General features: G+C 40.6%; 1 protein-coding gene across 2 annotated transcripts in view; it reads right to left on the bottom strand.

Moving 5' to 3' along the window:
• The window catches only part of SUMF1 (sulfatase modifying factor 1), a 104,227-nt gene extending 91,470 nt beyond the window's left edge, over nt 1–12,757 (bottom strand). For both annotated transcript variants that reach the window (XM_007985056.3, XM_073009913.1), the window contains exon 1: nt 12,459–12,757. In XM_007985056.3, coding sequence (XP_007983247.3) covers nt 12,459–12,728 — 270 coding nt within the window. In that variant the 5' untranslated portion in view covers nt 12,729–12,757. The remainder of the gene's footprint in view (nt 1–12,458) is intronic.
• Between the last annotated feature and the right edge of the window lie 2,778 nt (nt 12,758–15,535).

Raw genomic sequence — 15,535 nt, 5'->3', positions numbered from 1 at the left:
GAATCTATTCATATGAAATGTCCAGAATAGACAAATCCAAAGAGACACAAAGTAGATTAGTGGTTACTAGAGGGAGGCAGGAATGGGGAATGATTGCTAATGGGCATAGGGTTTCTTCTTGAGATGATGAAGTATTCTGGAATTAGGCAGTGATAGTTGTAACACCTCATAACTATACTAAAAACCACTAAATTGTACATGTTAAAAGAGTGTATTGTGTGCTATATGAATTCTATCTCAACTTTTTTAAAAAACCACAGGGCTTCAACCATACCATCTGTCAGAAATACACTCTTAACAGACATAATGCCTTATTTTCAAATTATTTGAGTGAGTCAATTAATAGAGTCCACAGCAGCTTAGGAACTGTCAAGTCCCTCATCCATAAACAAGGGTTCAATATTACAGAATAAAATGGATCATAAGAAACTACTTATAAACAATTATATATCTACAAATTTGATAACCTTGAAAAAAAATGGATAAATTCCTAGAAACATAAAGCCTATCAAGACCAAATCAAGAAGAAGTAGAAAACCTGAACAGACTGATAACAAATAAGGAAACTGAATAAATAATTTTAAAAATTGGCCAGGCACAGTGGCTCACACCTGTAATTCCAGGACTTTGGGAGGCTGAAGCAGGTGGATCACCTGAGGTCAAGAGTTTGAGGCCAGCCTGGCCAACATGGCGAAACCCTGTCTCTACCAAAAATACAAAAAATTAGCCAGGTGTGGTGACACGCACCTGTAATCCCAGCTACTTGGGAGGCTGAGGCAGAAGAATCACTGGAACCCAGGAGGCGGAGGTTGCAGTGAGCCGAGATTGCACCACTGTACTCCAGCCTGGCGACAAAGTGAGACTCTATCTCAAGTAATAATAATAATAATAGTAATTTTCCATCAAGAAAAGCCTAGAACCAGATGGCTTCATGGCAGAATTCTAATTTAAAGAACAACTATTACCAATCATTCTCAAATTCTTCCAAAAAATTGAAGAAGAGGAAACACTTCCAAACTCATTTTATGATACCAGCATTACACTGATACCAAAGCCAGACAAGAATACTACTAGAAGAAAAAAATATATATATATACAGGCCAATATCCCTAATGAACATAGATGCAAACATTCTAACAAAATACTAGCAAAGTGAATTCAACAGCACATTAAAGGGATCATACGCCAAAATTAAGTGGGGTTTATTCCTAGGATCAAAGGATGGTTCAACATATGCAAACCTACACATGTGATATGCCATGTTAGCAGAATGAAGGGCAAAACCAAACATTCACCTCAATATATGCAGAAAGACATTGGCGAAATTCAACATCTTTTCACGACAAAAACTCTTGACAAATTAGGCATTGAAGGAATGTACCTTAATATAAGCCATATATGAAAAGCCCACAGCTAACACTATACTCAATGGGGAAAAATTGAAAGCTTTTCCTCTTAGATTCAGAACAAGCCATGGATGCATACTCTTGCCACTTCTACTCCATATAACACCGGAAGTCCTAGACAGAGCAATCAGACAAGATAAAGAAAGAAACAACATCCAAGCTGGAAACAAAGACGTTATATTGTCCCTGATTGTAGATGCCATGATTGATTTTTTTTGAGACAGAGTCTCACTCTGTCTCCCAGGCTGGAGTGCAGTGGCATAATCTCGGCTCACCGCAAGCTCTGCCTCCCAGGCTCATGCCATTCTCCCGCCTCAGCCTCCCGAGTAGCTAAGACTACAGGCAGCTGCCACCACGCCCAGCTAATCTTTTTATTTTTTTATTTTTTGTATTTTTAGTAGAGACGGGGTTTCACTATGTTAGCCAGGATGGTCTCGATCTCCTGACCTCGTGATCCACCCGCCTCGGCCTCCCAAAGTGCTGGGATTACAGGCGTGAGCCACCACGCCCGGCCAGCATGATCTTATATACAGAAACCTAATGGCTCCACCAAAAAACTGTCAGAACTGATATATGAATTCAGCAAAGTTGCAGGACACAAAAATCAATATGTAAAAATCTGCAGCATTTCTTTTTCTTTCTTTTCTTTTTTTTGAGACGGTGTCTCTCTCTGTCAGCCAGGCTTGAGTGCAATGGCGTGACCTCAGCTCATTGCAACCTCCACCTCCCGGATTCAAGTGATTCTCCTGCCTCAGCCTCCCGAGTAGCTGGGATTACAGGTGCCTGCCACCACGCCCAGCTAATTTTTGTATTTTTTGTAGAGACAGGGTTTCATCAAGTTGGCCAGGCTGGTTTCGAACTCATGACCTCAGGCGATCCACCCGACTTGGCCTCCCAAAGTGCTGGGATTACAGGCATGAGCCACCGTGCTCAGCCAGCATTTCTTTAAACTAATGATGAACTATCTGAAAAAGATATTAAGAAATTAATCCCAGGCTGGCCACTGTGGCTCATGCCTGTAATCCCAGCACTTTGGGAGGCTGAGGCAGACTGATCACCTGAGGTTGGGAGTTCGAGACCAGCCTGACCAAAGTGGAGAAACCCCATCTCTACTAAAAATACAAAATTAGCTGGGCATGGTGGTGCATGTCTGTAGTCCCAGCTACTAGGGAGGCTGACACAAGAGAATTGCTTGAACGCGGGAGGCGAAGGTTACAGTGAGCCAAGATCATGCCACTGTACTCCAGCCTGGGCAACAAGAGTGAAACTCCGTCTCAAAAAAAAAAAAAAAAAGAAAAAGAAATTAATCCCATTCACAGTAGCATCAAAAAAAAAAAAAGACACTTAGGAGTAAATTTAACCAAAGAAGTGAAAGACCTATATACTGTAAATTATAAAACATTGATGAAAAAAATAGTATAAAAAGACAAATAAATGGAAAGGCATCCTATGTTCATGGATTAAATGAATTAATAAAAAAAGTCCATAGTACCCAAAGCAATCCACAGATTCAATGTAATTCCTATCAAAATTCCAATGTCATTTTTCAAGTAAATAGGAAAAAAAAATCCTAAAATTTGTACAGACCCACAAAAGACCCCAAAGAGCCAAAGCAATTTTGAACAAGAAGAACAAAGGTGGAGTACCACACTAGCTGACCTCAAAATAAATACAAACCTAATCAAATGGCATGGTACTGACATAAAAGCTAACACAAAAACCAATGGAACAGGATAGAGAGCCCAGAAATAAACCCATGCATTTACCATCAATTGATTTTCAACAAAGGCACCAAGAACACACAATGGAGAAAGGACAACCTTTCAATAAATGGTATTAAGAAAACTGAATATCCACATGTAGAAGAATGAAATTAGACCCTTATCTCATAGCATATACAAAAATCAACTCAAACCATATTAAAGACTTAAATGTACGGTCTGAAACTGTAAAACTACTAGAAGAAAACATTGGGAAAAGAAGCTCCATGAGACAGGCCTGGCAAAGACTTCTCGGACTTGACTCCGAAAGCGTAGGCAACAAAAGCAAAAATAAACAAATCGGATTGCATCAAACCAAAAGGCTCCTGTATGACAAAGGAAACAACAGAGTGAAGAGATATCCCAGAATGAGTGAAAATCTTTGCAAACCATGCATCTTATATGGAGTTAATATTCAAAATACATAAGGAATTCAACTAAATTGCAAGAAAACAAAGAACAATTTAAAAATGAGCAAAGGACCCGAAGAGACATTGCTCAAAAGACATACAAATGGCTAACAAATAGAAAAAATGCTCATCACAACTAATCACCAGGAAAACACAAATTAAAACTACAATGGGCTAGCTCCTCACACCTGTTAGAATGTCTATCATCAAAAAAATGAAAGATGACAAGTGTTGGAGAAGGTGTAGAGAAAAAGGAACCCTTGGGCAGTTGGTGCGAATGTAAATACAGTGATTACGGAAAACAACATGGAGGTTCCTCAGAAATTTGCAAACAGAATTACCATATGATTCAGGTATCCCACTTCTGGGTATATGGCCAAAGGAAATAAAACCAGTATGCTCAAAAAATATCTACAATCCCATATTCACGGCAACATTATTCACAATAGCTAAGATACAGAAGCAACCTAGGTGTCCCTTATCAGATAAATGGATAAAGAAAATTATATATATATATGCATATACATATATTTTATTTATACATTTTAGCCTTAAAAAGAAGAAAACTCAGCCAGGCGCGGTGGCTCACGCCTGTAATCCCAGCACTTTGGGAGGCCAAGGCAGTTGGATCACGAGGTCAGGAGATAGAGACCATCCTGGCTAACACAGTGAAACCCCATCTCCACTAAAAATACAAAAAATTAGCCGGGCATGGTGGCGGGCACCTGTAATCCCAGCTACTCAGGAAGCTGAGGCAGGAGAAAGCGTGCACCCAGGAGGCAGAGCTTGCAGTGAGCAGAGATTGCGCCACTGCACTCCAGCCTGGGTAACAAAGCGAGACTCCGTCTCAAACCAAAAAAAAAGAAGAAAACGCTGTCATTTATGACAGCATGGATGAACCTAGCGGCCGGTATGCTATGTGAAATGTGCCAAGCACAAAATGACAAAAACCTTGATGATCTCACTCAAATGTGGAATCTAAAACAGTTGAACTAATTGAAGTAGAATGGTGGTTATCAGAGGCTAGCGGAGAGGGGAAGATGGGAAAAAGAAAGATGTTGATCAAACAGTACAAAATTTCAGTTAGATAGAAGAAATAAGCTTTAGTGATGTATTGCACAGAGTAGTGACTATAATAAATAATGCATTATATATTTCACAATTATTGAAAAATAGATTTTAAATGTTTTCACCACACACAAAAAATATAAGTATGTGAGCTGATGGATTTGTTAATTAGCTTGACTCATTCCACAATGTAAACATATATCAAAACATCACAATGTACCCCATAAATTATTATATAATTATTTGTCAATTAAAAAATAAAATTTTAAAAAACAAGGGCTCAAATTAGAAAGGGAAAAAAAGAAGTCAAGGAGAGATGACTAGTTGGAAAAAAAGAGTTGCTTAGCAATAAGGGCAGAAGCATTAGAAAAATAACATCAGAAGAAACAAATTAGGAATCCACAATCATTGATTCTACTTTCTATTTCTACTGACTTTCCTCGTTAGTGGTTGCTTTGATTCTATGCATGCATTTCCCAATAAAAATGGTGCTGTTTTCATCTATGATAAATTAGTAATAAATGTGTTTTTGTTTGTCCAATGTATTACTGCTATCCCAAGAAATCAACCTTGACTACTTGCATCCCCTACTCCCAACATTACAAAGGCCACCTAGTCTCATTCGATCTCCTAAGTATGTATCTCTCTAATCTCTCCCTCTTTTCTATACCCAGATAACTGTAGAAGCCTTGTAATTGGTGTTCCTGTCTTCAGTCCCCTTTCACATTCCCACTTGCTTCCAAGTCATCTATTTTCCATTCAATAATTCATTCAACAAATATTTAAGCCCCTACTAATCCTTCTAAAAATGTTAGTCTACTGTACCCAACACAATTTTCCAACAGAAAAGGGTTGGAAACAATCTAAATGTCCATCAATAGTAGGCTCATTTTAAGTAAATTGTGGGCCTTCGATAAAATGGAAAATTAAGCAGCCATAAGGAAAGAAAAAAGAAGAGGGGGATATCAAAGGAAGCTTTTGATGTATTGATATGGAAAGATCTCACTATGATAAGCTACATGAACAAAGCAAGGTGCACAAATGGTAAGTAAGGTATGCTGTCATTAGCATGAAAGCAGGTTGAGGTATGTAGGTTCACATATTTTTGTATTTACTTGTATTTGCAGAACATAGCTCTGAGGAAATATACAAGAAATGCATGCAGTGGTTGTCTGAGGGGAAGGTTATTGGGTAAATGAGAAATTGTTCACTATATACTTTTCTATATGTTTTTAAATTTTTAAACCACGTAAATGTACTTCCTGTTTAAAAAAAAAAAAGTGTCAATCTGACCATACTACTTTCCTACTTAAAATTGTCAGGCATTCCTATCACCTTTCAGAAAAACATATATAAACATCAGAGCTCATCTCTCACACTCTCTCTTGCCCTGTGTTTCACCTGCATTTTCATAAACTACTTTGTCTCTTTGTAAATATTGTCATGGTTCAAGGATCACCTCCTCCAGGAGGCCTTTCCTGCCTGCAGGAAAAAATATATATATATATATTTTTTAATATATATATATATTTTTTAAAATATATATATATGAGATGGAGTCCCACTCTGTCACCCCATGCTGGAGTGCAGAGGCATGATCACAGCTCACAGCACCCTCAATCTCCTGGGCTCAAGCAAGTCTCCCACCTCAGCCTCTATGCAGCTGGGACTACAGGTGAACACCAACACACCCAGCTAATTTTTTTTTTAGTAGACACGAGGTCTTGTTATGTGCCCAGGCTGGTCTTCAACTTCTGAGTTCAAGTGATACTCCTGCCTCAGCCTCCCAAAGTGCTGGGCTTACAGGTATGAGCCACCGCACCTCACCCAAAGTATCTTAATTCTGTTTTCATCTTTCCTAGAACCTAGGTTCTTTGGGAACCAGAAATGAATCTTTCATTTCTATATCCCCAGTGCCTAGCATGGTATGTGGTCCAGAGTAGACACAAAAAATCTTTACTAATTGAATGAGGTCATGACTGTAATCAGCAATTTATCATTTGAATTATGCATAATTATAAAAATGCTATTTAATTTTTAATAGTTCTAGACATGCATAACATGTCAACATCACAGTGAAACCTGTTTAACAGATGCAGATCAAGGACTGAACTGTTTGTCCATTATTCTCACTATAAGTGCTGAGACACAAGATAGTGCAGTCCTAAGAGGAGAAATCAGCAGTTTAAGCAGCTCTACAAAGAAGTAGAAAAATTGAAGACGTCAGACAAAAGTTTCAAGAGCAGTCTTAAAATGATTAAGAGGCTCTAATAAGAGATTTCATTAAAGACTTAAATAAAAAGCTTTCCTGTGGCAAAAACTTCCTGTTATGAGAACAGTTGTTCATCCCTCAGCTCAAAGGCCCACAGGAAGCTGTGCCCATTGTACCTAATGAACTTTTACAATTATCTAACTTTTCTCATCTTCTTCTCCCTCAAGGTAAATACCAACAATGCTAATGCAATCACGACTTCCACTGTGGACTTCTGGCTGAATTTTTCTTTTTTTCCTTCTTTCATTAACCATCAGAGATAGCCAGTGCTGAATAAGCCAAGTTTCCATTCTGGAGACTATAGATAAAAATAGCCTGGATCACTCTGAGTGGATCATAATTTTTCATTTATACTAATGAAATAAAGTTTTCTGTCCTACAAATGTCAAATGTCATTCAAGTGAAAACCAGAGCATCAAGTGTCTCACTCTATAGGATCCTAAGCCACATAAAAAGGATCATTTTAGTCAACTCTTCATTGAAGGTCCAAATTCAAAGAATCCATATCTCCTCCAATCTGAAGGTGAGATAAACCCCTCCCCGCCACACCACAGCTTCTGCCACTGCCACTCAAGTCAGAAGTGTAAGTGAAGTCAAGAATGACTCTATTATTCATTGGAATAACAGAACCATATGTGGGCTACACACTTAGGCCACGTGCAGTGGGCACTGCTATTTTGGTCCATCCAGCACCCACTCCCTCTACTTCTTGTAAAATACTGAAGTTCCTTTCCAAAACCATTTCTTAAGCTTTCTAAGTGGCCCAGGGGTACTGGATAACTCTATCCTACTTCCCACCACCCACCAAGCCTGGCCAACCATAGCATTCTTTTGATCGCAGAGATGTAATTAGGGATAGGCCCAAGACCCAATCAAAGTTCATCTTTGAACTTTTGCTGGAGCTACCAGGAAAGAACTTTTTCTCTTCTCGTTATCTTATCAGTAGGAAAAGGGACATTACCTGACAATGGAGCAGAAGAGCCAAGAGATAGCCAAAGAGAAAGGCCTTGGAGATGCTGCCTGAGGCCCTGTATCCAGGTGTGTCTGGGGCCATATTTACTCTTGAACTTCCCAACTAGGAGAGCTATAAATGTCCCCTCCAGTTTTTTCCTGCTTAAGCCAGTCTTGTCTTTTTTTCACTTGCTAGTGATTTTTGTCTTGTACACAAAGATGAAGTAAGATCATACATAACTTTTTTGTGTAATTTCTCCTTTTTCTTCTTTCCTCTCCTCAGCCCTAACATTAAAAGCTAAAGGCTCTTGTTCTGAGTCCCTTCTAATAAAATAAAATAAAATAAAATAAAATAAAATAAAATAAAATAAAATAAAATAAGCTAAAGGCTCATGAGAAAGCTGGGTTAATAAGAGAAGCATGCTCTCTGGATCTGTCCACAAACTCCTGCCTTATCTATCTATACAGGGCTTATCTATCTATACCATTCTGTCACCCTCCTGCCTCTACAGACAGATACTAATCATAGATGAAATGACATACAAAGTTTCTTGCAGTTCTGAGCTATATGATTCCATTAAGCCGCAGTTGCCTCACTGTAAAGTGGGAGACGATCTCTCTCACAGGATTCTTAGGAGGATGAATAGAGCAAAAGAATACTTTACAAATGTTTCTTGAAAAAGTATGTGACCTTCTCTATTCCCAAAGCAGTTTCTCAATATTGTATCCACCATAAAAGGAAATAGGTCATTCAAGAAATTATTACAGAATGCCTAAAATGTACAAGGCACGTGGAGGATATAGAGATTAAAACATCTAAAAATGCTTCCAATGTAGAATATCAGACAACTACAAAACTAGCACTACATTAGGGCCAGGCGTGGTGGCTCACGCCTGTAATCCCAACACTTTGGGAGGCCAAGGCAGGTGGATCACGAAGTCAAGAGATCGAGACCATCCTGGCCAACATGGTAAAACCCCATCTCAACTAAAAATACAAAAATTTGCCGGGCGTGGTGGTGGATGCCTGTAGTCCCAGCTACTCGGGAGGCTGAGGCAGGAGAATCACTTGAATCCAGAAGGCAGAGGTTGCGGTGAGCCGAGATTGCGCCACTACACTCCAGCTTGGGCGACAGAGCAAGACTCCATCTCAAAAACAAAACAAAACATAAACAAAAACAAACAAAAAAAACACTAGCACTATATTAAAGAAAATATACAAGCTGTCATCAAACAACAACAAAATAAGCTATGGGAACTGAGAGGATAGAAAAACTACTTCTTTGTAGGAGGTGGAAAGGTTTCATGGAAGAGATGGCATTCGATTGTGCCTGGATGCCCAGGGAAGCATTACCAGTCAGAAACCTCCTCAGACAGGAAATCAAGACTGACTTTATCCATATGTACAGACATGCCACCTACAATCTTAGCATCCGATGATCCTAAATGCCTTTCAAATAACTCTTCTAAAAGATAAAAGCAGACTAAAACATTTTGCTTCCTTGTTACACAATCATAAGCCATGCAGAAAACTGTTAAGATAATTTTCTCAATGAGAATTGTATTTTTATAACCAGAGGGAATACACATCAAATTTTTTAATGTCTATATTGTTTCCCAGACAATTCTAATTGCCATAACTTTCCAGTGAAACTGAAAATTTCTTGAGGGCAAAGCCCAGTGTTATTTCTCTGTGTCCCTCACCTTGCCACACACTCATTGTATGAATATACAAAAACAAAAAAAGACTTACTGAAAAAGTGTTACATTAAAAAGTGTGAACATGTCACTCCCAGATCTTAAATCACTTATGTTTCCCAGCACACACCGTGCATTTCCACAATGTGCTATGTGTTGATACTATTCTCCTTCTTGGAATGTTCTTGAATCTGAAATTCCATTCCCAGCTCCTACAAATATTTCCTCCAAGGCCTAGCTCAAATGTGACCTTTTCTTTGAGGCACTACTTGACTTGTCCATGAAGAATGAATTCTTTCTTCCTCTCCAGGTACTCTGGACATATTCCTCCTATAGTATTCTCACTACAGAAAAATGATGCTTACGTGTGTGTGTGTGTGAGAGAGAGAGAGAGAGAGAGAGAGAAACACCTACCAGAGTGTAAATGCCATGTGGGTAGTGTATGGGTCTTTTTCTGTATGCCCAGCACATAGGATGAATCTTATATAACAAGTGTTATACAGTAATGTACCAAATAAACATTTGTTGAATTAAACCAAATAAACAGAAAACAAAGAGAGAAAAAAAAAAAAAAAGCAGAACCACCACTATGATCATTTACTTCTCCTGAAATATTGGAGTTCCTGAATTTAGAATAAATGGCAAAGTGTCAGAATTAGACCAAAGTCATCTGCACATGAACTAAGACATTTGCAACAAGACTACTTCAGGTTCAGTCATTAGGTTGTGCCCTTGAAGGCTTGGAGGTATATTCTCATCAACCACTAATTTGTTAATAAATTGAGATGCCCCTAAACAGTGTAGAAAACAGACTATAAGAACTGGCCAAAGATGACCCATACAGCATCAATCAAGACACAAAACCACTCTATAGGGATGAAAAATGTACATCTTGTAAACATAATCCAAAAGATTCTAGCATCCACATCCATTCTGGAACCCATAGGAAAATAGAATGTTTAAAAATGAGAAATGTTCAGGGCTTGCCAGAGAAATCTAGACAAAATTATGAGACAGACCAAAGCATATATGCAAATGAGATGGCTCCCTATTAAAAAATAGATAAACAGATGTAAGGATTTCTCCTTAGAAAGAGGGAGAGATTGGCCAGGCGCAGTGGCACACGTCTGTAATCCCAGCACTTTGGGAGGCTGAGGCAGGCAGATCACGAGGTCAGGAGATTGAGACCATCTGGGCCAACATGGTGAAACCCCATCTCTATTTAAAAAAATACAAAAATTAGCTGGGCATGGTTGCTTGCGCCTGTAATCCCAGCTACTTGGGAGGCTGAGGCAGGAAGGAGAATCGTTTGAACCCAGGAGGTGGAGACTGCAGTGAGCGGAGATGGCGCCACTGCACTCCAGCCTGGCAACAGAGCGAGACTCTTTCTGAAAAAAAAAAAGACAGAAAGAGGGAGAGATTGATTATCAATTATCGGCAAGTTAGAGAGGAATTAAAATCAAGTATGGCCAATACACACTAAAACAGTAATTAGGAGTCTTCAACACACAGAAGATAAATAATGCTGCAGGGCATGCTCTAAGGGGTAACAGAAAAAAAATTAAAGACCAAAAATTATACAGGATGGAAAAACAATGAGAAGCCCATGTATCAACCTCCTACACTCTACACCTGAGAGACTAAATCATGGTCCTGACCCTATCACCCTCACAGTCCAATTGGGGAGAGACATCAGCAGAAAAACATCCTTAATAATTGTTATGTCAGAGTAAACACATACTACTGAGGCAGGATATGGAAATACTGAAGGAGAGAGAAAGAGAGGCGGTCAGGTAAAACCTGCTGTGGATGTTACCTCTCACCTAAGCCCTAAATATTAGTCAGGATTAACCCAAAGAAAAGAAAAATGGAATGGGAAAAGGATAGGGTCCGCTAAGTAAACGAGAAGGAGCACTGGTTTAAGAGTCAGAACACCTGACTTCTAGTTCCATAAATTGTTTCGACAACACATCAACATGCAAAATACCGGGCAGACAGAACGAAGTAATGGTTTTTTGTTTTTTCTTTTTTTTTTCCGAGATGGAGTCTTGCTCTGTCGCCCAGGCTGGAGTGCAGTGGCACGATCTCGGCTCACTGCAACCTCTGCCTCCCAGGTTCAAGCAATTATCCTGCCTCGGCCTCCCGAGTAGCTGGGATTACAGGCGCCCGCCACCACGTCCAGCTAATTTTTGTATTTTCAGTAGAGACGGGGTTTCACCATGTTGGCCAGGCTGGTCTCGAACCCCTGACCTCGTGATCCGCCCGCCTCGGACTCCCAAAGTGCTGGGATTACAGGCATGTGAGCCACCGCGCCTGGTCAGTAAGTTATTTATATATCCTGGCACCTAACACATAGGGGCGCTAAGCAAGACACAGATAAATAATAGTAATAAAACAACTACAGTTTGCTTACTACAACTACAGTCCTTCCTATGTGCTAAAGTGCTAAGAATAGCAGGATAAACAATACAAGCCCTTGTCCTCAAGCAGAGGGTACTCGAGGAGACTACAGATAAGTATACAACCCTGTTGAAGATACTGAGACCCAGGATCCTAATTTATTCCGTTAATAAGAGAGGAAATGGTGGTTTAAACCATAATTTGATTGACTTAAAATTCTGAGACCCTCATCAAGAGAAAAGGTTGGAGGGAAGAAGAAATAGGGGATAAAGAAGTAACAATAACCCTCAAACCAAACTCCCTAATGGTCAATTAAACGGAGTCTTCCGGTGAGGCACAGAGGAAGAACTCCTCATATGGGATCAGCAGGTGCTCGATTTGGGGTGTGGTTATAACCTTTACTTCCCTTCCTACTAGTCCCTCGCTTTGCCTACTCCAACCCGGTCCAGTAACTCAGCAGCCCCCACCCGCCTTGGAGGAATCGATGGAGCACCTTTGAGTGCGCGAGCGGCCGCTCTCCGGGTACCGGGCCCGGAGCGTTAGCCTCCCGCGAGTATCGGTGAGCGGCTCCCGAACTGCCATGGACGCCAGGCCGCTGGGGCGTGCCGCAGCCGCAAGAACCCGCAAGGGACCCCGCGCCCGCACTGGTCCCGGCCTCCTCGCTCCCTGCCGCTCCATACAGCAGCGAGAGCAGCAGCAGCAAGAGGACGCGACCCGACTCAGGGTAGCGTCCACAAACCAGCCCTAGTACGGGCGCAGCCATGTTGTCCCGCGAGCCATGTGACCCGGTGGGTCACGTGGCTGAGCCCTCCTTAAAGGGGCAGAATTTTGAGCTGACACAAAGTGGCCAGGAGAGTTGTTCTTCACTTTTAATTAGGTTCTTTTTTGGCGCTCCTGCTTGCCTGTGCTGACGTCAAAACGCAGCAAAACACAAAACTCAAGGCCTTCCACAGACCGTGCACCCCTTTATGATTTCTTGGTTGAAAAATGACAATCAAATTTGTTGAGCATTTGCTAATTGCCAGAGTACTATGCTAAGCACTTCACTTTTTAAAATCTCATTTCATCCTCACAAAGACCCTGTAATATTGTGTTCACAGAACAGTGAAGTGACTTGCCCAAGATCATGACAAATAAATATCAAAAGCAAGATTTAAAAGCAGGGAATCTAACTTTAAACCCTGAGTTTTAACCATTGTCTTGTACTGCAGACAATTAAATAAGTTTCTCCTAACAAGAAATAGAGAGGAAGATGAACATGTGTAAGGATACTTTACCAAGGGATAAGGAAATCCAGACTGTGGGATATGCAAAACAATGGTTCTCGAAGTGTCCTTCCTGAGTGCAGTATTGGCATCACCTGGGAAAGTGTTAGAAATGCAATATGGAAGTGGGGCATGGTGGCTCACTCCTGCAATCCCAGCACTTTGGGAGGCCGAGGCAGGCGGATCATAAGGTCAGGAGATCAGACCATCCTTGCTAATGAAAGGAATGAGGCACATCCCCCATATATCTCCCAACTTCCTGAGCCCAGCAGAAACACATTCCTCCATATTTCTTTCAAACTTCAGAAAAACATCACCTGGGAGATCTCCGATAAGGAATGCTAAATGTATAATGTTAACCAATTGTAATGCTGTAACCGAGAGAATTACCTTGTTCCCTGTAACTTTACATATCCTGTTTACATCGGGCTATGAAAAGCAAGCACTCGCATTGTTCGAGGCCCTCTTGTATGCTGTGGAATGGAGGGACCAAGTTCGAACTTGTAGTAAAGATCCTTGCCGCTTGGCTTTGACTCTGGACTCTGGTGGTCTTCTTTGGGGAACAAACGGTCTGGGTATAACACTAACATGGTGAAACCCCTGTCTCTACTAAAAATACAAAAAATTAGCCAGGCATGGTGGGGCACGCCTGTAGTCCCAGCTACTCGGGAGGCCGAGGCAGGAGAATCGCTTGAACCCGGGAGGCGGAGGTTGCAGTGAGCCGAGATCAGGCCACTGCACTACAGCCTGGGCAACAGAGCAAGACTCTGTCTCAAAAAAAAAAAAAAAAAAAAAAAATGCAATACGGAATCAGAATCCCTGGGGACTGGACACAGCAATCCGGGGTTTCACAAGCTCTCCAGATGATTCTAATGCACACTTAAGTTTAAGAACCACTGTTCTACAGTTTCGTAAGTGAACAAAATGCAAAAACAAAACAAAAAGAAGATTAAGGAAAAACTTACAGATTAAAAAATAACATAGCAGGCCGGGCGCGGTGGCTCACGCCTGTAATCCCAGCACTTTGGGAGGCTGAGGCGGGCAGATCACGAGATCAGGAGATCGAGACCATCCTGGCTAACACAGTGTCTCAAGAAAACAAACAAACAAAAATAGCAGCCAACTGCAATATATGAACCTTATCTAAATACTAATTCACATCTACTGATTTCAGAAATTTTGAGATCATCAGGGACTTTTGACCACTAAGGCAAATTATGATGTTTGATAAAATTAAGGAATTGCTGTAAATTTTGTTTTTATGCTTTTAGGAGTAATAATGGTATTTGTGGCTATGTTTTTTAAGATAATCCCCTCATTGAGGTATATACATGGATAAAAATATAGGCAGTCAAAGATTTGCTTCCCAAAAAAATGGATAATTAGGGTCTGGCTAAAGATGAAGCATGATTGGCCATGAGTTGATAACTGGTCATAGCTGGTTGATACGCATCTGGGTGTTTATTGCACTATTCTAATGTAGTATATGTTTGAATTTTTTTAGCATAAAGAAAAGACCAGCCAGTCACTGTGGCTCATGCCTGTAATCCCAGCAATTTAGGAGGCCGAAGCAGGAGAATCACTAGAGACCAGGAGCTTGAGACCAACCTGGGCAACATAGCAAGACCTTGTCTCTACAAAAAATTAAGAAAATTAGCTGGCAATGGTGATGCAAACCTGTGGTCCCAGCTACTTTGGAGGCTGAGGCAGGAGGATCACTTGAGCCTGGTAGGCAGAGGCTGCAATGAGCCGTAATTGTGCCAGTGCACTCCAGCCTGGATGACAAAATGAGACCCTGTCTCAAAAAGGAAAAGGAAAGAAAAGACCCTTTCTCCTTGTTGACTATTTTACAGTTTGCCAAGGCCTTTCACACATTTTCTCATTTGAGATTACAACCACTTGGCAAGAAATGTATTATTACTATACCCATTTCAAAATTGATGAAGCTAAAAAGTCAATGTCTTAACCAAGGTTGTATGTATTTACTGTGCATAATATATAGTCAAGGTCTAGGTCAACAGTAATCTCTGTTCGCCTCCTTCAAATGTCAGTCTTAGCACATGCTGTGTCAGCTGCGCTTCAGAGACCTGAACTTCTTTGATTCACGGTCCAGCTACACCATTAGGCAATAACCTCCATGAAGGTAAGGCTCCTACCTATTCATTTGCCACTGTATCAGCAAAATCAGGCCAAGCCTGGCACGTGAACACTCAGTGTGAACATTTATTAAATTATGGATAAGTGAATGCATGAGTGAAGTAATGATTAGCTCTTTCTCTTAAGGGGAAGCAAATCGTGGAGAAAA

The sequence above is a fragment of the Chlorocebus sabaeus genome, chromosome 22 (assembly GCF_047675955.1).
Source record: "Chlorocebus sabaeus isolate Y175 chromosome 22, mChlSab1.0.hap1, whole genome shotgun sequence".
Classification (NCBI taxonomy): domain Eukaryota; kingdom Metazoa; phylum Chordata; class Mammalia; order Primates; family Cercopithecidae; genus Chlorocebus; species Chlorocebus sabaeus.
Note: the sequence above shows the minus strand (reverse complement) of the source record. Positions and strands in the feature narration are given on the sequence as shown.